The sequence below is a fragment of the Dasypus novemcinctus genome, chromosome 3 (assembly GCF_030445035.2).
Source record: "Dasypus novemcinctus isolate mDasNov1 chromosome 3, mDasNov1.1.hap2, whole genome shotgun sequence".
In the NCBI taxonomy this organism is placed as follows: domain Eukaryota; kingdom Metazoa; phylum Chordata; class Mammalia; order Cingulata; family Dasypodidae; genus Dasypus; species Dasypus novemcinctus.
The window spans coordinates 28,743,461-28,769,086 of NC_080675.1; the positions used below are offsets into that span (position 1 = coordinate 28,743,461).

At 37.1% G+C, this 25,626-nt stretch overlaps 1 protein-coding gene across 31 annotated transcripts in view; it reads right to left on the reverse strand.

Annotated features, from left to right (window-relative positions):
• Nucleotides 1-1,184: 1,184 nt before the first annotated feature.
• NRXN3 (neurexin 3) overlaps nt 1,185-25,626 on the reverse strand; it is a 1,657,938-nt gene continuing 1,633,496 nt past the window's right edge. For 7 of the 31 annotated variants that reach the window (XR_011648289.1, XR_011648295.1, XR_011648286.1 and 4 more), the window contains 2 exons: nt 9,974-10,666; nt 1,470-3,396 (listed from right to left, as the gene is read on the reverse strand). Coding sequence is in view for 19 of the 31 variants with exons in the window: in XM_058292873.2 (XP_058148856.1) it covers nt 2,471-3,396 (926 nt within the window). In the remaining 12 variants the exon portion in view is untranslated. Of the gene's footprint in view, nt 3,397-9,973; nt 10,667-25,626 lie in introns of all 31 variants that reach the window. The other 24 variants (XR_011648294.1, XR_011648297.1, XR_011648296.1 and 21 more) reach the window with 7 other exon arrangements.

The following is a 25,626-nucleotide window of genomic DNA, read 5'->3' on the forward strand; positions in this document are numbered from 1 at the left end:
CATCATCACACAAAGTTTTGGGAAGAACATTTTATTGCTAAGCATATCCTTGAACAAAAATGCAAATATGAAACAAAAGAGAAAAGAGAAAAAAAAGCAGTAATGTCACAACATCAAAAAATAAATTTCCTTAAGGGTCTGCTCATAAAACAAGAATATGATAGAAGCTCACATACAGAATGCACATGTTCCCATAAAATTGTCTAAATAGAAATTTACACTAAAATGAATATAACAAATGTATTTTTACTCAAATTTAAAAAAAAAAACAATGTAAAGAAAGAAAGCAGGAAATCAGTTCACAAGACCTCAAGACTCCAAGAACAGCAATCTTTTACAGACATCGAGATATAATCAACTTCATGTAGGTTGGGCCACTTAGGTTATCTAAAATCCGTGCTTTGATATCTTTTTATTATCCTGTCTTTTTCAATGACAACAAAAAATTCAAAGAATTTCTTAACACACTGAAATATCAGATAACGAGGAACACCTCTTTCCATACACATCAGAAAACGCTACCATTGTTTAGAATGCGCTGTTTGCCCCATGTCTTTAAGATATTTTTTTCAAAGTCAAATATTCATGCAACTTACAAAGACCAGCAAGAGTAGATTTCTAAATCTAAACGCTGGTTGATTTTCATCTGTACAAAAGCAATTGTATATATCTGACCCTCCAGAGTACACAGTTCATTTTTGTGTGAATATTTGTCTTGCTTTCTCTCTTGCCTTTTGGATAGCTATGGCCATACAACCAGTTGTGTGTTGTTGTGGGTTTTTTTTTTTCTGTACATTGTTTCCTCTTTTCAAAAAGAAAGAAAGACAACTAGAATATAAACCAAACAAACCAAAATAAACAAATATAAAAGGAAAGAACATTTCTTAAAGCAGTATGTACATAGGTGGCTAAGGAATTATACCAGCAAAAATGTAGTAAAATATGTAAACAAAATCTGAGAAGTTTTTGTTTTCTTTGACACAGTTAACTGTGACAAAACTAAAACTCACACTTTCTTCACATTTTAAGGTTTACTTTTTTGTTGTTTTGTTATTTTCTTTTAAAACAACATTCTCCTTCCACTTCATGACCTGAACAGATTTCCTGTCTTAGTCGTCCCATCAAACATACCATGATAAATATATCTGTATATATATTTATATATATATTATACTATTAAATCCTTTTTTGTGTGTGTCACAGCAGCTTTATTTATTTATGTATTTATTTATTTTTTAAAAAAGATGGGTGAAGGGACAAGTGAGCAAATGGAAGGTTAGTGTTACCCATAAATGTCAGGCTACAAAATTAAACACTATGAAAAACATTTTCATGTTGGGGGCAGGGGAAGAACTATGCATTTCACACTCTGTCATGATGTGTTTGGCTTGTGTGACCTTTTGCGGTTCCATTACAAGTTGAACTCTTCTTATTGTCTGTTTTGATTATTCAACAGACTTTAATTATTGTTTTCTCTTTTATATTTGCATGCATTCCAATCAGTCAGAGATCTGGCCCACCCCCATTCCCCTTCCTGGGAAAGGCTCTGTTGACTTTGTGGGGCTGTCCCCTTCACCACAGTTTGGCTGGGCTAATGAGCAGGAACAATATTGTTAAATAAAGCCAATAGCTCTGATAAAATCAGCACCAAACCCATCTGTTTAGGGTTTGGATGCCAATTCTGGAATTAGATCCTTGGGGAACCAGATTTTCAAATCAATGTTACCATCCATCACATGTTTTTACGATGTGTTCAGCAAAGCATCTTATAGGAAACAAACAACAGATTCCAGAGACACCACAACCTGATATGTAGAGTGAACCCATGGTAGCTTTTGAGTTCATACATGGCGATAGTCTCTCTCATTTTTGTTCTCTGAGTTTTTTTTTTTTCTTCTTAATTTATAACCAGTCAGTTTCAAAAAATAAAAACCCAAAAACCATTTTTCCCCTCAGATCTTGAAAAGTTACACACACACTGGCCAGAACCAGATAAGGTATTGTTTTTGTTTTTAACTTTTTTTTTTTTACATAATTAAACTGAAAAGAAACATTGTTACAGTCAAGCTTCACAAACGTCATCACAGACTCACTTGGAGTTATGGAACAAGTAAGCCATGAAGTCTTATACCTTTTGCGGAAAGGTCCTCAAGAGAAGGAAGCTTCCAAGTCCGCTAAGTGGCGGAGCCACTTGCTTGCTCCAGGGCGCTAAGTGTGTGCTTTATGATACAGCAGGGCAGAAAGGACTGTCTCCGAGCCAAGACTGAAACACAGCAGCCGTGGCTGAATTCCATAGATAGGTACATCTTTGTGCGTCCTTTTAAAAATGGTTTTCCCCACCATAGTTACTGTATACCCCATCTCATAGTTAGAACGGTTCTGACAGCTGTTAAATCTCATTTTCAAAGTATATGTTTATATATAAATAACTCTGTGTTTTAAATTCCTCTATCATCAGTAGTAGTATTTTTTACACGTAATACTCTTTGTCCTTGTTTTTCTGTTTCTTGTGACCGCTCTTCGAGCTCTGCTGCTTCTCCTTGATGAGCGTGCCGTTGCTCTGGGCGGAGTTGCTGATGTAGTTCCGCGTCTCGTCCACTTGATAGGACCCCTCGTCCCTGTTCCTGTACTTGTACATGGCGTACAGGAGGATCAAGATGCAGAGGGCGGCAGCAGCCACAATGCCGACGACCATCCCTGTCGTACTGCTCGACTCCCGGATCACCTCTGAGGCCCCCGGAACCCGTCTGATTCCCGGCTCTGTGGGGTTTGCTGTGGGCACATTACGGAACATGGGGGAAGTAATTAGTGGGCTCTTCAGTTTGGTGCTGTCTAGCTCATAGGCAGTGGGCAACGGAAGCAAGACTATATCAGGCTGGGGTTTGAGATCACGGTTATTCATTTTGCCAGCTGGCAATTTGGGCACCATCCCAGACGAGGAGGAAGCTGTGAAGCGGATCAGCTCAGGGGACAAAGATGTGGTAGTAGTCCTACTAGTTTCGGAGACTTTGTTAGGTCTAAAGTCCTTGGATTCCCACTTGGGCGCATGTGCTTTGTAGCCACCTTCGAAGATTGAAGTGGAAAGACTCTTATCTGTTACCAAGGAGAAGGTGGTGTAAAAATCTTCATCATCAGTAGGGGGCAGGTTAGAGTCAAAGGTTTCCCCTGAGCCATACCCAGATATCACCAAGCCATCATCATCACAACCATCGCTGCCTTGGTCCGACAAGCAAGGTAACCCCGCCTCAGAGGTCATGGACAGGGAATCTTTGGTGGTCTCAATAATGGTGAGGAGGGGGCGAAAGGTAGGGGGGAGTGTAATGGAAGGTGCACGAGTAGCAATAGGAGGGGTAGCTAAAGGGTCTTCTACAAGAAGAGGGATAACTAATTCACCTCCTGGGATTTAAAAGAAAGAGAAAGACAGAATTAGTATACTTATAAAACACAATTCATAGTTATCCGCCATGAAAGTAGTTCACTGATAGTGCCTTTGAAATTATAATAAAAGAATGACCCAGGTCTGCATATGGATCCTATCAGCTTGTCTCTTAACCAATCTAGCCTGATTTAGAGCCCCTTGAATGCCTCTAGCCACTAAAATTTGAAACCTTTAGATTGGGGGCTTAGGCTTTTAAGATACTCTCAAGTAATCATTTAGATAGAATTCTAAAATGCTGTCTCCAGGATCTGCTTCTGGGATGATGACGTTCATTCAGTTATATTGTTGCAAATACTAACTGGCTATCAAAATTATGTGTGCATGTGTATGTGCATGTGTGAATGCATGTGCTTAATTTCTGGGCTATGACATTTCTATATTGTCTTCTTAGGTAGTTTTCTGCTTATTTGCTACCCTGAAAATGAGAATGACATTCTCCATGTCTTTAAGACCAAGATCAGTCACAAAAGGAACATAAAAGATCTGATCTTTAGTATTTTCTTACAGTACTACCTTTTATTTCATCTTTACCACTTGTAACCCTCATTTTCTGTAAACCAAGGGGTCTTAACAAAGAAGTTAAAAATGTTCATCCAACAAATCCATTTTGGCTATGCTTTTCCAAAAATTCCTATTAAATGACAACTCTCCTTGTGATGGTTTAATGTTAGGTTTATGCATTACTTTTATATTATATGGAATATATGCTGATCTGGAAGCTAGATTTTAAAAATATGTAGGCTACATATTCAAGACCTACTAAAAACCTACTTTTTGATTCAGAAATGTAGAATTAGCAAAGCAAGTTCTTTAGATCAGTGATTCTCAACTACAGTAGCAAAAATACATTGGTTTACCCCTAGCACCTAGATGTGGCACTTAATAAATATGCAGATCGAGTCCAAAAAAGTGTTCAGAATAAAATAATGAGTGTCACCAATATTCTCTGGTTCATGTTGCTCACTTAATTACAGGGCCAAGCTTATTGTCCATGTATGTGAGCAAGACAATTAAGGTATTTTCTGTGTCTATTTACAGTGTTATTTTTAAAGCAATGACAGCATCTCAAGAAGTCATAGTTCATGCCTCTTCCTTGAATTTATTCCAGAAAAAATTATTCCAATGATATTTTTTTCAAAATCCTCTGGCAGCAATGGCAAATGTTTTCTTGTCCCATTTGGTCAAAAAGTTGAGATGCTAACATGTTGTATTGTCAAAGGCCTCCTTTGGAGCTGGGTCACTAAGCAATCAACCAGGTGTGTTCTGCCTTCAGTAATGATTCTGCCATAGTGGGATTATCAGTGTTTGAGCATCTGTTAGCAGACAGGACTTTCCTTGAGGTGACCCCCGTCTTGCCAGTGACCAAGCCAGGCATGTGGTGCGACACTGAAAATATCTTTAATATTTGGAAGCCACCCCTGGCGGACCAGTCTTTGAGCTTATACAGTCTTTACAGGATTCTTCCTGTAAAGGTTGATTCATTATTAGAACTCTCCCACCCAGCTTTCCACTCCTTGTATCTTTAAACTTTTCCTGTGTCTCAGCACTGCGGAATCTAAATTGCCAGGTTTCAGGTGTGCTAGGAGAAAGACCTCCTGAGAAGAAAGCTACTGCATGTCTTCAAAGCACCTGAGAAGAATTGCTTGCACTCCTATCAGAAGACTTGACTCTCTCCCTATTTAGCCAATAACATGTATTACACAGGGAGAAACTGAATTGGGCAGGGAGACTGTAAGGTTCATAATGTGCATCATTTGGAAGGAAGAGGAGAGCAGATACCCTTCTACTGTCATCTGTGGCTTCTCCAGTGATTCTGCCATATGTGGAGAATGAAAACAAGAACAGTTCTGAGAATCTCTGAGATGATATTTTGGCCTGTGTGCTAAACCCAAGCTTCTATTCTTGTGTTCAGAGCTTGAAACTATTGAGCAAACTGATCTTTGCAGATTTGCCAAAGCTCCAGAATTGCTTTCCTTGGCCAGCATGCCTATTTTTTACATTGTGAACATATATAATTCATATACCTTGCAACTTATTTAATGCATAATTTACAACTTTTGCTCGTTTTTTTATAACTGGGGTTTGGAGCATGGTTCCCTAAAGGTAAGCTAGTTTTAAAACTAACCCTGAGCTAACTTTTCTCCTTATTCTTATAGTAGGGGGTTGAGGGCACATATATTTAAGGGAATATGTGGGAGAGGGTAGTGTGTGAATAAGAGGAGAGTGGCAATGAGAGAGAAGAAGTAGAGGCCTGTGCAATCTGTCTAAAGGTTTCCTAAGGCTTTCTCAGGAATGATTTTCCTTACCTTCAGGGAATAAGACAGGAGTTCTTACACAGTTTAACTAGTTCAGAGGTTTAGCATGTGTATTCTTTTCTGGTACAAATACCCAGAGTCATTTGTTCCTTATCGCTATGACAAAAATCTTTCCCTTGTAGAGTAAGCAGAGGGGAAACTGGGATCAAAGACAAGGAATAATTGATTTTTCAGGAAGCAAAGCCATGGCACAAAAAATTTAAATATAAAGGCAAACTGTTGGTTAGGTTGCTAGTGTCCCTTTAAGTGAGATTAAGATCACTGTCTTCATGATTACAGAGTGACATTCATTTGCAGTTTTAGTGTACCATCTGTGACTCCAACTGGAGTCTTAAATTTGCCTGTTCTTTTTTATTATTATTATTCCTTTTCAACCTTAGCTAAAGCATCTGCAGTGTCTTTGTTGTTAAAAATCTACAAATCTAAAAACTGCTCACACTGCAATTGAATCACCCCCACTCTGCTATTCTCTTCTCATTCAACACCTTAATGTATGCATCTTTTGGATTAAAAAAAAAAAAAGTAACCCCTACCTTTGTCATAATGGATGGAAAGAGGGTCAAGAAGTTCTCTACTTTATAAAGAGCTTGTAAAAGTTTGGTGAGCCCCTAACTGAAATGAGTTTATTTCAAAACTATCATAATAGGGATATTGTTTGAGTTTAAATAATAGAAATCTGTTAATACTACTAATATTCAGGTTTTTTTTGGAATTTTGTTATTAATCCTGGTAGCAGTAAATGAAAATGATAAATTATTCCCTCTGTCAGGAAAATTTGATTCCCAGTTCTGCTGGTATTTAATCAGTAAAATGGTAGAAGCTTTCATATCTCCCCCTTCTTGGCATCTCAAGGATTTGCAAGAGTTCCTTTAGCTTAAAAGGAAGTCAACTGGAATGCAGGTGTCATTATTACAAATGGGAATTATAGTGAAAATTGACTGAAAATTTTAGTTAACTGTAAACATGAAAGCTGCCTTGGACAGCTGTATGAGTTGGAGTGCTTAATCGAATTTATTATTAAAATCCACCTTGAGGATTTAAGGTGATTACAGTATATTGGGTAGTTCTAGGCCACATATCATTAGAGGTATGAAAGTGGGGATATATTTTTCTCAGTGTTGCACCCTAACAGAATACCTTAATTTGTATGAAGCATTTAAGACTTTTAATTTGTTTTAATCCAAAATGGCTACCCCCAGAAATGTTGGAGCAGGTGATAATAAAATATTTTCTTTCACTGACCAAAGACTACATAATCAGTAATCAACCAGATGTCCATGCTTTAAAGAGTATTTATGCAAACAGCAAATCTAAGTCATAAAGGGTTATAGGAAGAGTGTTACAAAACCTGCAGTTCATCAAAACCTTAATTTCTTATGCCAGTTCCTGAATTTTTTTGGTTTGGAATAAGAGCTATCTGTATTCCTTAAAGTTAGTGTTTTAAATTGGGAATATATACTCCTTTTTGACAAGGTTGTGTGTTTCTTTAAACTAGAGAGATCACTAGGGACATAAAAGGTCTATTTTAGCCCTGAAGAGTGCCTTGCTTTTTTGCTTTATGAGTGTATTTATAGATATATAATTCATGCCTCTAGCATGGATATTCACCAAAAGGCGCTCTCTGTCATTGAAAAAGACAGTGTTTTAAAAATTTAATAGAATTCTTCTGAACTGTGAGAATGTTGTAGGTGATGGAGGATGTAGTGGGTCATCTAATAAAATAAGTAGAGCAGCATGAACTTTCAGTGTGGCTCTCCAACCATTGCCTCTCAGGAGATGTTTGAGTCTGAGAGGTCACAAAAATACCAAGGCAGTGACGCTGAAGAGGAAAACTCTGGGAGAGGAAATCATGCTCCAATTCCATGAATTTCTTTTGTGTATACTCAGGCTCTTTACCTCATGTCTCATTTGCATGTTCCTAATTCTCTGCTTGGAAATTCACATGTAATTGGGGAGAAATAATCCACTCCCCTCCATTAAAGTAGTTGTTCAAAGAGAGTCATTTAGTTATTGGAGGCCACAGAAGTGTATATTTGTAACAAATATCCCTATGGTGTTAGATGTTTGTAACCATGAAATTGCTCTCCATCTACTTTCAGAAAAAATAAACATGGACAACCACAGCAAGTATCCAGGGAAAAGAGTCCAGAAAAATTGTGTGTCTCAGTGTGGCTTAAACTCATATTTCAATATGATGACAATTTTTAGGCAGGAGAAAAGGAGGAAAATGCCGTACCTAAAAATTTTCTCCCAAAGCAATTGGATTTGTATGAAATGAGTTTGACTTTGAAAGACCACAAATCCTGTTCTTTATCATGTGCGCAGTTAAGATGAACCACAGCCCCTTGATATCACTACATGTTGTAAATTAATGGGCATCAAGGGGAATTTCATTTGCAAATTGATTAAGAGCTTTGCCTCTAGAGTCACACAGTCACAGCTCTGCTGCTTACCAGTCTTATGACTTTGATCAAAAGTTTCAAACTCTGTGTAAAATGGTAATAATAACACAGTCTACCTCAAAACATTGATGTGATGATTAAAAAAAACAGTTCATTTTAACCATTAGGCAGTGTCTAATGTTACTCAGAAATGCTATTTATTAGTATTATTAGTCCTACAAATATGTGTGGCCTATTAACACTTAAGTCATGAATCATTTTCTTTTGATCTTTTCAATGTAGTGGCCTTATGCTAAAGTAGAAGTATAATAATATAGGATCTAGGTTATTGAGACTATTTTGAATACAGAATTTGGGGATGAGTTATAATAATTCAAAGAGTTTGTATTTTAAATGATTAATGTTAGTTTATCAAATCGATCTTTGGATTACTTGTACAACCAAAACGAAAGCTTTGACACAATTAAATAAAATGGTATCCATTTATGAAATTCTTAGTTTTAAACTAAATTGTTATCAATCATGGTAAATATGAAGTCATACAAATCAAACTAGAGGGAGCCCATTCATTAAAGCAGGTATTTTGGAAATATATCAATTATCCACAATTCAGTTTGATATTTCCATAACAGTTTCAGATAACACTAAAATTTAAAATTAATGTGAAACAAGTTACTTCTTTTTTCAGAAACGATATAGTGCTTCTTACCGATCTTATGCGTCTTAAAGTGCTTAAGGAGCATTGATCCAAGTACCCTGAAGGTGGAGGAATATTCTCACACTACCGTCACACACAGTGGTGGTACCTACCTGCAGTATTTACTAAGTAAAAATTTAGATTTGGAGTCATCATGTTTCTTCTTGGTAGAATCTTAGGAACATTTTAAAGCTTACCTGAATAAATCCTTGAAAGAAATGCCAGTTATTAAGGGGGAGGGAGGAAGAGAGAGAAATAGAGAGAAAGATAGAGAATGTATATGTGTATGTATGGGTATATGTGTGTATAGGTGGGGGTGTATGGCTCTCTGTACACTTTTGCCTGTAGTTGTTCTATAAATTGGAAGCCACTGATATTAGAAAACAATGCTATAAAACACCTGGGATTCCTGATAAATTTTTCTCAGTACAATTAATTTTGTAGGCTGTGGTGATGGTAATAGCATAATTCCTGGATAACCAAACTCTACCATAGTCACTTGAGAGTACCTTATTTCCCGTTTGCTGAAGGCAAGTAACTTAAAGGGCTGATTTCCCTGAATGCTTTTTAAGGGATTAAATAAGAAGGTAATTACTACTGATAATATTTGAAGTGAACTCAACTCATTTTCTTCTGGGATACAGGTCTCCCATAAGCAGTAACCAATTTTAATATCCCACTGTAGAGTCTACCATTATTTCAAGGTTTTAAAGTTGGTGGTAAATAGTGTTCAGACAGAGACTACACTTGCTTTGGGTGGTAAGAACTGTTTATCCACCCCTCTTCATTCCAGAGTAGAATTCATATTGGTTATTTAAAGCAATTCAGCACAAAACATAACAGTAAAAATTAAGCAAATAGTTATAAATGAAATAAAATATTTAACATAGTACTCAAAATCATATACTAGAACATAAAATCAATTTCATAGCCAAAGTAAGCTAGGGTGAAAGAGGGCAAATAACATCAGCAAGGCATTCACAACATAAGAAAGAAAAGAAAGATAAAAGCAAATAAAAATAGAGGCTGGTGCTGGAGAACAAAGAAAGAAATCATTTCAGTATAGACAAAATAATTTAAACCAAAAAAAGCATACCATATTGATTTATAGTCAACTTACATCAACAAATTGCCCGCATGTTTTTTGGCATGAAAGAAAAATTTACAAAAGAAAGTTGTGTAAGAATGCTCTTTGACAAATAGAATTGCCACATTCTCGTAACTTGCTTTTTTGTTGTTGTTGTCATTTCTTAAAAACTTTTGAGCAAAATCTCTAATTTCTCAAATATAATAATTTACAACAGAGAATGATACAGGGAGGCAACAACACATACATCCACACCACATAACATGAAAAGAAAAAAAATCTGCACTTTAACAAATTTTTACTTTGGGGGGTTTCGGAGGGCATCAATTTTCAGTTTCAAATAGTTCAGATTGCTATGATTTACAAAAAATTTGGAAAAAAAAACCTGTTTACTTTTGTAATTTGCCTTTTAAGGAAATCTATGAATCTAAAGGGTTTTGAATGAATTTCTGCATTTATAGGTTCTCAGATACATTTTTTTAAAAAATTTTTGTCGCATTGACAAGTTTTAGACTTCCTTTAATTTAAGGGAATGGATGATAGCACATAAATTTTAACAATGCTAAAGAAAGGAGGGAGTATGGGAAGGAAAGATGCTGACAGGGGAGGGTTGTATCTATGAGTGTACTACACAGGAGATGAAGATGATGGGAGTAAATGTGTAAGTGAGTCGCCATGTCCATGTAAGGGCGGCACGGAGTGATCTAGCTGCATTAGAGCTTCTGGCTGTAAGGAAGGGATGGGCAATATACAAAAACAAATGAGCCTACACATGCCCATCTACGGAAATCAAGAACAGAAATCTAACACTGACAATCTCACACACCCTAAGCTGCAACTTCTTCAACATGCAATTTACTCCAAAAATTATTACAGTTTTATTAAAGATTTTCAAATACTAAAAACAGTTAAACTTTTTTTCCTACTAAAAATAGCAAAAATACATAAAATAATAATACTAATAATCATGATCAAAAGGTTAAAAGTAAAAACAAGGAGACTTAGATTTATGCATTTGAGTTGAACAACTTCATTGGCAGCCTCACAGCCACATCTAGAGTTGGGGCATTTTTAGAGGTCTGAAGAGTTGACCAAGGGCAAACCTGTACAGGCAGCCCATATACTGGGTTACCAATCACTTCCCATTTTAGAACCAAAAAATGAACTCCATCCATCTTCCCCATGCCACCCAGGCTGTACGTGAGTTGCAATGAGACCAGGCTAATTAAACAAATGTGGATGTAGGGATTCTGCAGCTGAAGTTGTTCCACATTTAAAGAGGGAGTGGGGAAAAATTGCAGAAAACAATTCATAACTTTTTTTCTGATAGTTTGGATAAAACCAAATCTAAAGATAGAGATCTAACAATTAAAAAGAAACACATTGATATATATATATATAGATAGATATATATAATACAAAAAGCACTTAATTCCCAAACAAGAAGGGAGAAAAGAACAAAAAAAGAATTTAAAGAAAAAAATATTTCACACATTTTCAGAGATGAACAACCAGATGCACACGCTGAAGAGGCAACAGACAGAGCAGTCAGGGGACAGTTTATACTTTGTTGTTGTTGTTTTTTCCAGCTTATTTATTCCCCTTTCTTTTTATAATAGCCAAAATTAAAAATACATTTTTCATGTTTTCTAAAAAAATGTTTTTTTGGTTTTGTTTCTTAAAAATATAAAAATGGCGTGCAGTCTGGATGTACGTCATAAGTAGACATTTAAAAGAGAAGAAAGTGGCTAAGACTGACAAATGGGTTATTTTCTAACACTTTTTAACTGTAGGAATGTTAATCAAGCTAGTACATGCTTAAAGTAAGTTGCATTTAGGGAAAATAGAGAAACAGAACAGCAAGTTAGGGTTGGGGAGAGGTCAGCAAGACAAAACCGATTAAGGGGTAGAAGGGAGGTACTTGATTCTGCTTTTCCAGTAGGGGCAAAGGGCAGCCCAAAGCTTTTGTACCAGTTAGAAGAGAGAAAGCATGTGCATGTGTGTGCATGTGTGTAGGGGGTAGGAGTAGAGGAGGTAGGGGTTTTTTGCTCTAGGAAATATCCCTTATTTATTCATAGCCATAGAAGGCATATTTTGAAAGACATATAGAAGTTTTGATTAACATTCCTCCCTAAGAGTGTTCTTGGTCTTTGCCAACCTGACCAGGTGACAATATATTGCTAAGAGAATGACCCTGATCAATAGAGGGCTAGCCAATTCTTTTTCAGTAGTAGGGGAAAAACCTGTCTCTCCTACAAAGGGCAGAGGATCAATATCTGTAAACCATAGGATAATCAAGAAAGGAATATGATTTATTTGAAGTACATTGGGGAAAATTGGGTCAGTCTTCCGGAGTCCAATGTGGGAAACAAAATGTTCTGTTCAAGCTGCATTGAGAAAAGTAGAGAGAACATGTGTGTGTGTCTATTGAGAGGAAGATACTGTGGAAGGGACATTGGAAAAGAGTTTTTAGAAATAGCCTCTGCCTCTACTGGAAGCAATCACTACAGTTATATAATATATTTTATCCCTTTTTTGAAAGTTAATGTTCAACCAAGGACTGGGAAACCCAGGTAGGCAAACCACAAAGGCAAGACACGTGAAAGCACCTAATCCTGAAAGCCAATTCCAATTATTCCTGAGAATTCTTTTGGGAGACTTTGACAAATAGAATAAATTGAAAGGATGAGTCATAATTTTGCCCCCTATGGGAAGTCCTTTTATTATTTTATTTTAAAATTCTTCTAGTAATGTGTCCCCATGGGTCAGTCCATACCAAGATTTTTAGTCTCTGGTTTAATAATATTAATCATTATTCTGGGAACTTCACAAAGGGCAGCTGGAAGGATTAAGGAAGAGGAAAAATAATCCCAATAACATAGAAAAATAAAAACCCTTGTTGCCATTTAGCTAAAATTTTTAGACTAATTATACTTTTATCATTGAGTTTTATTCTATAAGAAGAACCTATAAAAGCTCATGTGTTCTCACAAGGCATCGGATGACTTCTCAGAGCAAACTTAGTTTGGGTAATATTCAGATGGGCTGTTTTTGTCTCAGGCAATTTTTAAAAGTAGGAAACATAACTGGTCTAAGTGTGAGATTCAAAGAATGAGATACTTCTAGTGCATACATACTTCCAGATAATGAGATGTGTTTTGAGGAAGATATATCAGAAATTTGATCCCCTAAGATTTTGACTGAATAATTTTCCTATTGTTTTAAAACTCTTACAAGTAGGATACCGCTTACATTCTGGAAATCATTGGTCTGAAAAACTGAACATACCAAAATTTATGGTTGTCACTTTGCAAATAAAATACACATATTTTTTAAACCCATGGAAGCCATAGTTTCAAATGAAGCCAACACAGTCCAAATAGTGCATATACCTTTCTACAGTATAAGTCCATCAGTTAACATTCACAAAGCTTGTTGAGTTTCTAACATATTGTAGCAGTTTAATACTATTGATGAATTCCAATAAGAAATATTGGATTATGTTTGTAAACTGATCTTTTCCTCTGGGAAAAGTGTGGGTGGGGACTCAGAGATAAAAGGCATGGAAAAGAACAGAGTTGGGGGCTTTTTAGTGTTGGAGTTTTGATGTTGGAGTTTGATGCTGAAGCTAGAGTCTCAGGGAGAGAGACAGAGCCATTCACCTGATATTCTACACCTGATCTTGTGGAGAAAACAGAGGAGCTGAACCCAGAGAAACCCAGGAAGCCTGAATCCTCGCAGCTGTTGGCAGCCATCTTGTTCAAACATGTGAAAATAGACTTTCGTGAGGGAAGTAACTTATGCTTTATGGCCTGGTTTCTGTAAGCTCCTGCCCCAAATAAATATCCTTTATGAAAAGCAACCCATTTCTGCTATTTTGCATCAGCACCCCTTTGACTGACTAATACATATAGGAAACATAATAATAATGCCAGTAGTTCATAATTATGTCAAAGTTTCATTTTAATCTTTCATTCACTATCTATCCTAGGTTTTTATTACCAAGAACTGCATGATTCAGTATCTATATCTCTATTGGGTATTAAGAGTAGAGTATGGTTATGCATATCATGGATGACAAATAATAATAATTTGACTTGAAACAGTGAGTTTTGATGCAACCATTTTTATCCCACCATGTCCAAATAGCCCTGTCTAAATGTAAAATCATGTTTTCAGAAATGCAACAAGATGGGATTACCCTAGGCAAAATTCCTCTTGAGGAATGGACTTCTTTGGAAGAAATGGGTTGCTAGACCACTTGGGATTGAGTTTGAGAAGCTCAAAGGCATACTTGAGTCACTCATGTTCCAAGACCACCTCATTAGGAGAGCTGACCCTGCTTTCTAGAGGGTATTTTCTTAAATTTGTGCACAGGAGGGCCAAAAGGAAGGGCCAAATGAATTACTTTGTATAATGTTAAATCTATTATATTTCTCAGGGAAAATGCTGAACAGAGAGGAAGGAAAGGGGATGGTCTCAGGAAGCTGGGTGCAACACCTGGGAAAGACATTAAAATTTACAGAGGAAATGAGAAAGGAGTCTGGAGAACAAAACCTAATGGATAATTTCAAGATTTTTTGCTTAAGATATATGAGGTAAACCTCCTCATCTGTTCCTGTTATGAAACATACAAAAATATTTTCATTGATGGACTATTTTATATGCCCGTGGGTGAAGAGAGGGTTTCTTCTGGGAGAGTCAGTGGGTCAGTTCTGCATCACAGTTTGGTTTGAGTGACAGTGAAGACTGTGCACAGATATAGAATCTTGGGATTCTGAGGTGTCTGTCGTCTGGGTTGCAAAATGAGCCCTCCATTCACCCCTACTTCTTACAGCCTTCCTCACTGATAAGGGTGATGTTTAGAGAAGGGATGACGAAACCTATATCATACATGGTATTTGGTTTTAAACAGAAAGTTAAACAATTTTTTTAATACTGAACAAAAATACCCAAGAGAAAAATTCATGTACTACCTGTCCCCAAACTCAGTTTTGACAGCAAATTATATAGAGAGGGAGAGAAAAACTAAACCTTCAAGATGGAAGAGCATGCCCAGAACACCTTCTAATCCCATACTTAGTACTATATTTCTGTATTAATGATCAGCTTGCCCAATTTAGAATGATTTTTCCTACTTAAGGAGATGGATAAGAATTAAACATTCCAAAATTTAGAATTACATTTTAAATATTGGTAAGATAATATAATGTAAAATTTGGATCCTAAACTAATGGCTTCTTTCTCTCTTTTCACAAAACCCTTAACCTGTGCCTGTAATTCTATCCCACAATCTCCATTCTTCTTTGTGAACATGCTACACCATGTCCAGAATTTTCTTGATTTCAACACTTTATTGTGCTTAATTTGTGTTCTCAGTCTCGAATAGATGCTAAACAACTTCAGGACAAGAATAGTGTCTTGCTTATCTTCATGTTTCCTCACACCTAGAATACTGATAATCATTTACGTATTTATTGAATTAATAACCAAGTTAATTATATTAATTATATTTAGCTGCTTCACTTACCCTCCCCTCACACATGCACACACACACACACACACACACACACACACTCTAGTGTAAGCTTCCATAAAGCAAAAAGGCATTAAAATCACACTGCCAGGGCTGGCCTGAAACCTAGTATATTGGGTGGAGCCTTTAGAGTCAGGAGACAGGAGCTCCAGCCTTGGTTATACTGCCTACGAGCTTGTTGGTACATTGAAGTCAGTTCATCTCTCTGAATTTGTTTCCTTGTGTATAATATGAGGATTATAATATCTGGTCAATTAATATATCTCACAGGGTAGAGTTGTACTAGTAACGAGATTCTCAATGTGAAAGAGCTCATAAATTCTAAAGTGCCTTTCAAATGTTTATGACTATGTTCTTCAAAGGGTTTTAGCTATAAAATGGGGGTTTCTTATTCAACAGAGGACACTGAGTCCCAGACGATTCAGTCAGTGTTACTTCAAGTATGATCCCTGGGGCATCTGCTTCAGCATCATCTGGAATCTTCCTAATAATGCAGAAACTCAGGCCTCACCCCAAACCTACTGATTTAGAATATTTGTGGGTGAGACCCAGGGCTCTGTTTAATAAGCAAGCCCTCTGATGATTCCTATGCACATTAAAATTTGAAAAGTATTGATATTAGGTGAGTTGCATGAAAAGATAGTGGAGTGATCAGTGAGTCTGTGGCTTGGGGGTTTGAGATTATGGTCATTACATGGGAATGGAAGATAGGTTTACAGTATTTTAGATGGGATGTTTGTTAATCTAAGAGATTATAGGACATAATGGTGACATGGAAAGGTAAAATTTTATTTTTCTCCTGCACCTAAAACATAGTTTGCAATGAACAGAACAAGAATGGAATTTACTTCTGAATTTATCTACTGTAATATATATTTTATTTCAGCTGGAAAGCAAAACAAAATATTGAATGAGAAATGTCACTGAATCCCTAAAGGGTTGGCATAGAATATTGTAGTTTTAACTCCAAAACATTGAGTATCTTTAGTGACTACATCAGTTCTCATATTTTGAGTACCTACTCTGTACTTAGTACTAATCAAATCCTTTGCATGCATAATCTCATTTAACCCTGGAAACCAGTCTAGAAGGGGCACTATTACGCTACATTTTTGTAGAAGAGGAAACTGAAGCTCAGACATCATCTTGTCTGAGTCACGGTTTGTATGCCAAGGAGACAAGAGTCAAACCAAGGGCTGCCTGAGGTCAGAGTTCCTGCTCTTAACTCTTTACCTTGGGGTCTCCTGATTTTTCATGAAGATGTTAAGAAAAGCCACAGCTTATTGAACACTGAAGAAACAACTCTTCTGTCAGTGATCCTATGACTCTATGCTAAATGGATATTGGGGAGGACTATGTTGACGGCATGAGTTTGAAAAAGGATGACATAAGGAAGAAGTACAGGTAGTGAGTAGAGACACGCTTCACTCATATTGATGTGGGCTATGGGTGGAAGGCTCTTTGTCTCTTCAGAAATAACTAAGCTGTTTGACTTGTGAGTGTGGAAAGATAAGAGGCTGCAGTCCTGCCCTTGGGGACTAGCAGGGCTCCAGTCCCAGGAAATGTTTAACAATGCGGGGGCTATAAACTTTAAGTATTTAGGGGAAATGCAAAAACCAAGGCTTATCTAAAATGTCTGGAGTCCTTGCTAAAAGCTTACCTAAGATGTGAAAGAGATATATGCTAATTGAAGCCTATTGAGAACTGAAACAAAGGGACCATTTGGCCTTTCCTCTCTGTATAAAAGACGTTTGAAAATCTTGTTCCGGGCTCGGGATTCAAACAGAAAGCTCCCGAGTCCGGCCGGCCGTCAATAAACCATTTTTCCTTCTCAAAATCATTCCTGAGTCCTGGCCTCTCTATACTCGAATAATTGAACTTCTCTTAAATTCCACAACATTAATGGCGACCACGGAGGGATAATAAATGAAGGCCAGAGACGGTAGCATTTTGCTGCCCCTTCCAAATTCCCGAGGAAGCCGGGAGGACTCGGGTGAACCCCAAATCTGGGCGCCCCTGGATTAAATTTAATCCAGAAAAGATGTGGGCTCCACCAGAATCTTCCCGACAAAATCAAGGGGCAATGGAAGGTCTGAAGAGAAAGATTCTGGGAACGAAAAAGAGCTCCGAACAGGGAAGAAGGTAAGACTCCCCGGGTGAGCAGAGTCTGGAAGGCCCTAGCTTTAATTGCTAGGAAGGGGAGGCTGATCACCTCCCGAGAGAACCCTAGTAGCCCCAGAAGGCTGGGGGGAAGCCGTTCTCTCTAGGCTTGGGAAAAGGAGGAAAACCGGGGAAAAGCCCTGGTGTTTTGGGTTTGTCTAACTGCATGTTAGAATCTGGTACTGGTCTTATATCCACTAAAGGAGTGGAGTCTCGATTTTAATAGGAAGGGTATTTATAGGTTCGAGTCCTAATATCCTGGAAATTGGTCTAGATTAAGGAAAACAAAACTTGGTTACAGGAAAATGGATCGGCTTTTCTGGTGGAGCTTGGTCTGGGTGTAAAGTTTAAACAGTGGAAAAGTCTAGCTGAAATCTTTTGTTATGGTGCTAATTTGTGAATGAATTCGCTTTATACCAAATGTTAAGTGTTCTGAGGTTTGTGATGGCTGTGGGGGCAGCCATGGTGAAATAAATATATAACTTGTGGGTCAGATTAGTGACCTTTGTGCTTCTGTCTGTGTCAGCTCAATGCTAGTGTTGGAGTTGTGTCCTTATGTAGAGTGGAATTACAGCTGAGCTGGAGCCCTCCCTTGCCATTGGCAAGGGGGTGAAATGATTCTGGGGCAAAAGCTGAAGAGTCTAGATGTTTGTGCATGTTCTGCTGTCTTGTCTCTGGTCTGGCCCTTTGCCGGGGCTTGGAGGCCATCTGTGTCCGCGCCACACACCCAAGTTTGTTGGGAATGTCCCAGTCGGGGCGGCTGGGTCCCTGGGAGAGTTGCCAAATTTGAGTAGGTTCTGTCTGCCCATTTTGGCTGAAAGCTGGAAAGGGGGGAGCGGCTTGCCCCTTTCCAGTGAGTCCACCCTTCTATTCATAAGCCGCATTCCTGTTTGTTGTGCACCCGACTGCCTGGAAGGGGGGGAAGTGAAGGAGGTGAAAAGCAGAATCAGAATAAATGCAGTAAATTTCCCTCCTTAGGGTGTCAAAGCCAAAATACGTTTGCATTCTGCTCAGGTTCTTAGAAGGTATTGTAGTAACCTTAAGTGAGAGAATGTGTTCTGTGAAGGTAAAATCTGTCTTAAGGGTATAAATATAAAGGTTTTACAAAGCATTGTTTAAGGTATTTAAGTGGCTAATTGCAGAAAGTCATTATTTAACAAAACTGAATTGATAATAATAATAATAAAAGGCAATTTTATAACAAACTTATTCGGCAGCCAATCTCCCCTGCCAACTTGCTTCCAAAAAAACTGTTTCTGGTATTACATGCTACTAAGTATTTAAAGAGAAGAAAAGTTCATTATTTTAACAAACTTGTTTAGTATTAATGGCAATTATATGTTGTAAGAAGTTTGCCTGGTAACTCAGTATGTGGGATATATGGAGTGTGTTTTTATTGGTAAGGAAACAGAAGATGATTTTGTCCTAAGATAAAATGATTGATTATTGGAAAGAGTAGAGTGTGGGACAGAACCTGAATGAATACTGAAAGTGTAGAAGGTTTGTGGAAGGGAAATTTTTATGATTAAATTGAGTAAGATCAATATATAAAGAAAATCTTTTATCAATAGCTTCTTGTGCTTTAACCTCATCATATCCTCAATGTTTGAAGAAGAGTCTTACCTCTTTTAAAAGAACATTTTATGTTCTAGAAATCAAATCCTGAAAAGTAGCCTTTTATTTCAAACTAACTGCAAGAGATTTATTCTTTCACTTTAAAGGAAAAATTAAAGTAATGGTTAAGTTCATTTAATATGTTATAAGTTGAATGAAAGGTATTTAAAGGTGTTATAAAATTAATAGGTTTTAAAAAAATTAATAAAAACTGTAACTAAGAGTTAAAATCATTTATAAATGCATTTATATTATAAAACAGTGGAAAGACAATAACTGAGATTATAGCTGGGTGAATTTAGCCTGAAACTATTATTTAAGTGTAAATTCTACACTAACCTTTCCTTTGTTTATGGTTACTTCAAGCCTAACCTCACCCTTTGCCTTTGCCTACGGTTATTTCATAATTGAGAAGAGCTGGGACATCACTGTCTCCTCTCCTGGTATTAGTAACCCTTTCTCTCACGAATTCAAGTGTAAACTAAATAAATTGCTGCCTGATAGAATAAGGTTAAATGGCCACTGGAGTTTTATTATCTCCAAAATCAAAAAGGGGGGTGGAGGGGGAGAAGTCTCCTGCCTTGACGGTCAGTGTTCTAAGAGTGGCAATTCATGAGAGAAAGCAGTCTGTCTCCCTGAGGCTTCAAATAGCCTCAGTAAATATATATAAAGTTAATCTTGTTGCTTATCCAAAATTCTGCTAATTTCAAGGTAAAATATAAAGTTCTAAAACAATGGTGCTAAGGCATTGAGAACATTTTGGTTATTACAATCCATTAAGTAAGAAAGAAAATTCTTGTGGTAAACTGCATGGTCATAGTGCAAATTAAGAAGAGTTTCAAAAGTCTTTGAAAAGTTTAAAGTAACTAAAGTCATGTTGTTGTGTCAAACTATTCATGTCTGCCTATTTGCTCAAATTGTTAAAAATTAAATATGCAGTTATATTTATAAATATTCTTAAAGCCCAAATTGAACTAAGCAGGATGGAAAAGTCATAGAAATCTGATTATGGAAACAATTGGGAAAGGGCCTCCTCTTTGCAAGAGCTTTTAAGGCAAGACTAGGTGTGGCAGATTAAACCTATCTACTAGGCTAGGGAATTAAGAATCAGTTTGCCTGGTAATTTCCCAATTTAAACCTTTGTCAGCCATAAATTGAAAAAAAAAAAAAAAAAACCCAAAGATTAGGTTAATTTTCACATAAGAAAAATGTTGATGTAACCCGGCGGCCTGCTGCCTCAGTCTCCCACTCCCGGGTTGGACAGCAGTGGAGGAGACCAGTTTAGGCCAGTCCTATGGGCAGTGGAAGGATGCCCAAGAAGGAGCTAACTAAGTCGGTGCCATTTCAGCACTAAATTCTATTCCTTATTTGACAAAGGGGGGAGCAGGTAAAAACTAAAATGGTTGGAATGTGATAGAAGAAGCAGTTAAATCAAACTTTTGCGTGGGAAAGTTAAATCTCAGATAAGCTGTAACTTCTGAAGTATCCAATCTATGGAAAAACAGGAAGAGCTTGCATGCTAGGCTTAGGGGTATAAATTGTGTCATTTTTCTTTGTTCGGGGCACCAGCCATATCTGGCTCTGCGCCCCTTCTTGCAAGATTGAGAATAAAGTATTTTCTTCTCCACAATCTGGTGAGCCTTATTTTCTTCAGGAGATTTCTTTCCAACAAAATAAGGTAATTAGTGGCTCTATTAACAAATTTCAGTAAGTAAAGGAAAGTCCATAAAAACTATGGAGATCTTTCCTAGGTTATGATTTTTAAAAAAATTAAGTAATTGTGTAATGTGTTTTAAAACCTGGTAGTCAGTATGCTTTTAATTTAATAATTTTGATAACTTAAAGAAAAGAAGTTTTTAGCTTCCTGTAAGGGAAAAAGAGAACATTCCTTGCATAAACTATTATGGTTTCAATTTTATTTAACTTGAGTGTAATCTCCCATAGTTAATTTATAAACTAAATTAACATATGTACAAAATCTTTACAGTAATGAAAATTGTAAGTGAAAATTGTAAGTTCACATTGGTGAAATTAGGCTAAAGGGAAAAGATTGTAGATATGCTCTCTTAAATAGAGAGTAAATTTCTTTCATTGGTAATTGTAATTTAGTAAGTTTATTTAAACATGAGGTGTCTAGTCAATGTGGTTATAGTCAATTATAAAGAGTTTGTAAAACATCTTCCAAACTGAAAATGTTTAAATAATTCTAGTTGTAGAAGTCATTGTTAACTAAAGAAACTTAGATTGGTATTGGTAGCAGAAATAACTTCATGATAATAAACCTGTCTGAAGGCCACTGCAAAATACACATTTAAGTAAATGGTAATAAAAAGTTGTCTTGATTCTATTGGAAAAATTGTTTTCATTCTAACAATGAAAAATAATATTTTTCCTCTATTACTAAAGTAAAGCACCTACTGTTATCTTCATAGTAAAATTGTGTAAGTAAATAGTCATTTGATATATGTATTGCGTTAAGTTGTTTAAAATATATATAAAACAAGGAATAAACTTTAACATTGTCAAACTCTTGTGCATTCGAACCAGGCCTTGTATACATTACAGGTGGCCTCTCCATGTGAGTTATTGGCTAGGCTGGTCACTGACCCCTCAATTACAAATATATCAGTCTCTGGTTCTGCTCCTGAAGTCGATGGAAACTATATTGCAGTTTCAAGCTCCTGCAAGCAATAATGACTCGGTACAGCCAAGTGTACAATGGATATCGCCTCCAGACTGGCACTGTTCCATGGTGCCAGAGAGCACTATGCACCAGGCTAGTAGAATACTGGAAAATCTCTGGAATACTGGAAGGATGCTGCAACTTGCTCACTGCGTTGAAGAACATGCTAAGTGGAGCCATGATACCAGGAGACTGTAAGTAAAACTTGAGCACAATTGGCATTATGGCCTGCTCTCATGGAGAGATAACATGTAAAGTATTACAAACCTGAAACTCAAAACTAATAATGGCAACTCTGAATCCTTATGCATTAAGTAATACATTAGTTAATATTAAGTGCTGTACTTTTATCCTGTACTAAATATATGCCTAATAATTGTAATGTTATCTTTTCTATTTTGGATCAAGTGCAGAAGTATATTAGACATGTTAAATTCCTGGTAAAATCATTTTCTAAACAGTTAATAACATGTCTATAGAATAAGGTGGCAGTCTCAGCCAGTCTCAAGTTAGCAAAAGTGAGGCTTGCTTGCTGATGGTGAGTCACCTATTGAACAAGTCAAAATTGCTAGAAATTGTACAATGAAAACCAAGGTGTAAAAATCTTTATTCTGTAGTTCTGATCACTCCCACAGGTGAAAACTAAGAGTATTTCCAAATTAGTGTTCTAATCCTGAGTGAAGCCAGTTGCCCAAGGAGTGCCAGTTCACCAGGAGCATCTGACAAAGCAAATGAGTGTCGATCATTGAACAGCTTGGAATGTGTCTTCAGACAAAGCTAAGTGTCTGTTGCAATTTCTCTCTAAAGATGGATAACTTAAAAAAGAGCGTATATGCTGTTCCCACCAGCTTTTGGGGAATGCCATCTTTATAGGCATCTAATCTTGTCTATCTCTGTAATCCAATGTGTCCTCTTTTAAAAACGGGTATTCCAAATTTTTAATTAAGTTTGTTTCTTTCAGAGTGAACATCTTATTAACCATATGAAAACTTCATCCAACTTCGTACAGAATGCCAGATCCATCTTCCTCCAGTTAGAATAAATTAAAGAGTTTTTACACCTTATTAGGCAATGACTACAGCCCATGGCCAGCAGGAAGCAGTTACAGAAAAGAGATCGTCTCCCTTCAGCACCCCTTTTAAATTAAAGGTGTAAACTCTTTAAGAGTAAAATAAAAGTAATAGATGGATCTGGAACCTGACTGGAAATCCACGTGAGTGCCAGTGGCAACAGAATAACTGCAGGAGGCCCCTGCCCAAGATTCTGCTGTCCAGAATGAAAAGCTCTAAACTTCTAAAAACAGTCCTGATGCTGTACTAAAGACTGATAAATAATCAATCAAGACAACAAACAGCCATCTACCTCATAGCTCCAACAATAATTATGCCAAAGCTTAGCAAGTTAATCTTTGGCAGAAAGGGGGGAATGATGTGGGCTATGGGTGGAAGGCTCTTTGTCTCTTCAGAAATAACTAAGCTGTTTGACTTGTGAGTGTGGAAAGATAAGAGGCTGCAGTCCTGCCCTTGGGGACTAGCAGGGCTCCAGTCCCAGGAAATGTTTAACAATGCGGGGGCTATAAACTTTAAGTATTTAGGGGAAATGCAAAAACCAAGGCTTATCTAAAATGTCTGGAGTCCTTGCTAAAAGCTTACCTAAGATGTGAAAGAGATATATGCTAATTGAAGCCTATTGAGAACTGAAACAAAGGGACCATTTGGCCTTTCCTCTCTGTATAAAAGACGTTTGAAAATCTTGTTCCGGGCTCGGGATTCAAACAGAAAGCTCCCGAGTCCGGCCGGCCGTCAATAAACCATTTTTCCTTCTCAAAATCATTCCTGAGTCCTGGCCTCTCTATACTCGAATAATTGAACTTCTCTTAAATTCCACAACAATATTATGTTGGTAGGTAGATTATTTCCTGTAAATGGCGCTTTAATCATTTGCAGGCTAATATATGGCTATGCTTATTAGCGCAAGAGTACTTCATTGTTGCCCTGCGTGAGGAACCATTTAAAACCATCACTTTTTTCTAGGCATTTTACTAGGTCTATCTAAAGATTTAAATGAACAAGAATAAACTGAATCCAAAGCCCTAGCCCAAACAGATTTTTACTACTGCTTTCTCACTCTTGCCCCCCTCCCTCCAATACTGCTAAATTCCTAAAGCCAATTAGCTAATCTTCAAAAGGGTGAACTTTTTTTATTTCTACCTATAATTTTACAATTACTTTACTCAGTCTTCTTCTGGGATAGAGTTCAGCTCTTAAGAGTTCTTATTTAGATATGTTTTTATGAGAACATACTCATTTAGTGGAGAGCACACAAATGTGGTAGTGAGTCCCAGCTCCTCAATCTGTCAAACCGTGTGATTTGAAATAAGTCGCTTGCCCCCTACTCTACGCCCTGGAGCCTCAGTTTCCTCATTTATAATATCAGTTAGCCTTTTTCACTCACAAACATGAAATCATTTTGGGAACAATAAAACATTCAGTGCAAATGCAAGATATGTCATTAACTATGAGCTCAAGGATCTTTGGTGCTACTGAAGAGACTAAAGGCCAAAGTGACAATGGAGGTAATCTCATTAAATTCCTTGGGAACATATCTCCCAACAGATATTAGAATTGTGGGTTAAGATGAAGACATGAATGAATGGAAGGTCAAGGTCAGATTTTAGCTCTTATTTCCCAGAAGTGAGAGTACTTGGTTAAAATACACCAAAGAGAATACGCAATTAAGAAATTGTCAGGAATTAGTATCCTTCTTTTTATTTTGATTTAATGCTAATCAGGTATTAGTGTCTTTCTTCTCTCATGATATTATAAGCTCCTTGATACACAAACCTTATCTTTATGCTTATTTTGTGTTCTCCTTTAGTTTTTCTAGCACAGAGCAGGATACACCATAGGTCTTCAGAAAATATTTGTCAAATTGAAACAAAAAAATAGAACAGCTTACAACTTTGTCTCCGTATTTTATGAAATGGGTGGGATTCAAAAGAGCTATCCTCACTGGCATTAATTTCTTTACTCAAGGGGGAATATCTCAATGAAATGAAATAAGGAAAAAGCAGGGTGAACAGGACTCACAGTTCTCCACTTAGCACCTCCTACCCTGTTCTTCTCCTTACTTCTGTGTGGATTTTAGGGCCAATATATGCATATAGCTCCTTACCTGTAAACTATTAGGCCCTTGTAACACTACTAAAATCTGAGAACATGGACGATATCAAATATTTATTTTCTTGACATAAAAAGCCACCCGTGTGCTCATCAGGAATGAAGACTCTGCCTGAAGCACTTTTCCCGCAAGCTTGACTAGCCCCAGCACCTCCTGCCTTTCCTCCTACTGCCTGGGCCCCTCGTTTCTCCCCATCTTGACTGACCGTAGGTTGGACCTAGGCTGCCTTAACTTTCCAGGGGATCTTATGCAGCCCTTTGCCTTTACAGCATCTACATGAGTATGATTTCCAGTTCAAACCTTCCTCAGAATCCCGTTTTCCCATATCTAACTGCCTGCTCACCATTTCGACGCCACTCTCTGAGAGACAAATTCAAAAGGTTTAAAACAGAACTTTGGGTTTTATCCCCTTCTCAAATTTGCACCGCCCCTAGGATTTCCCACCTCTTGGACTTGACTCAGCTTTACAAACTCCAAATTAATCATTATCCTTGAACCCCACCTCCCCCATAC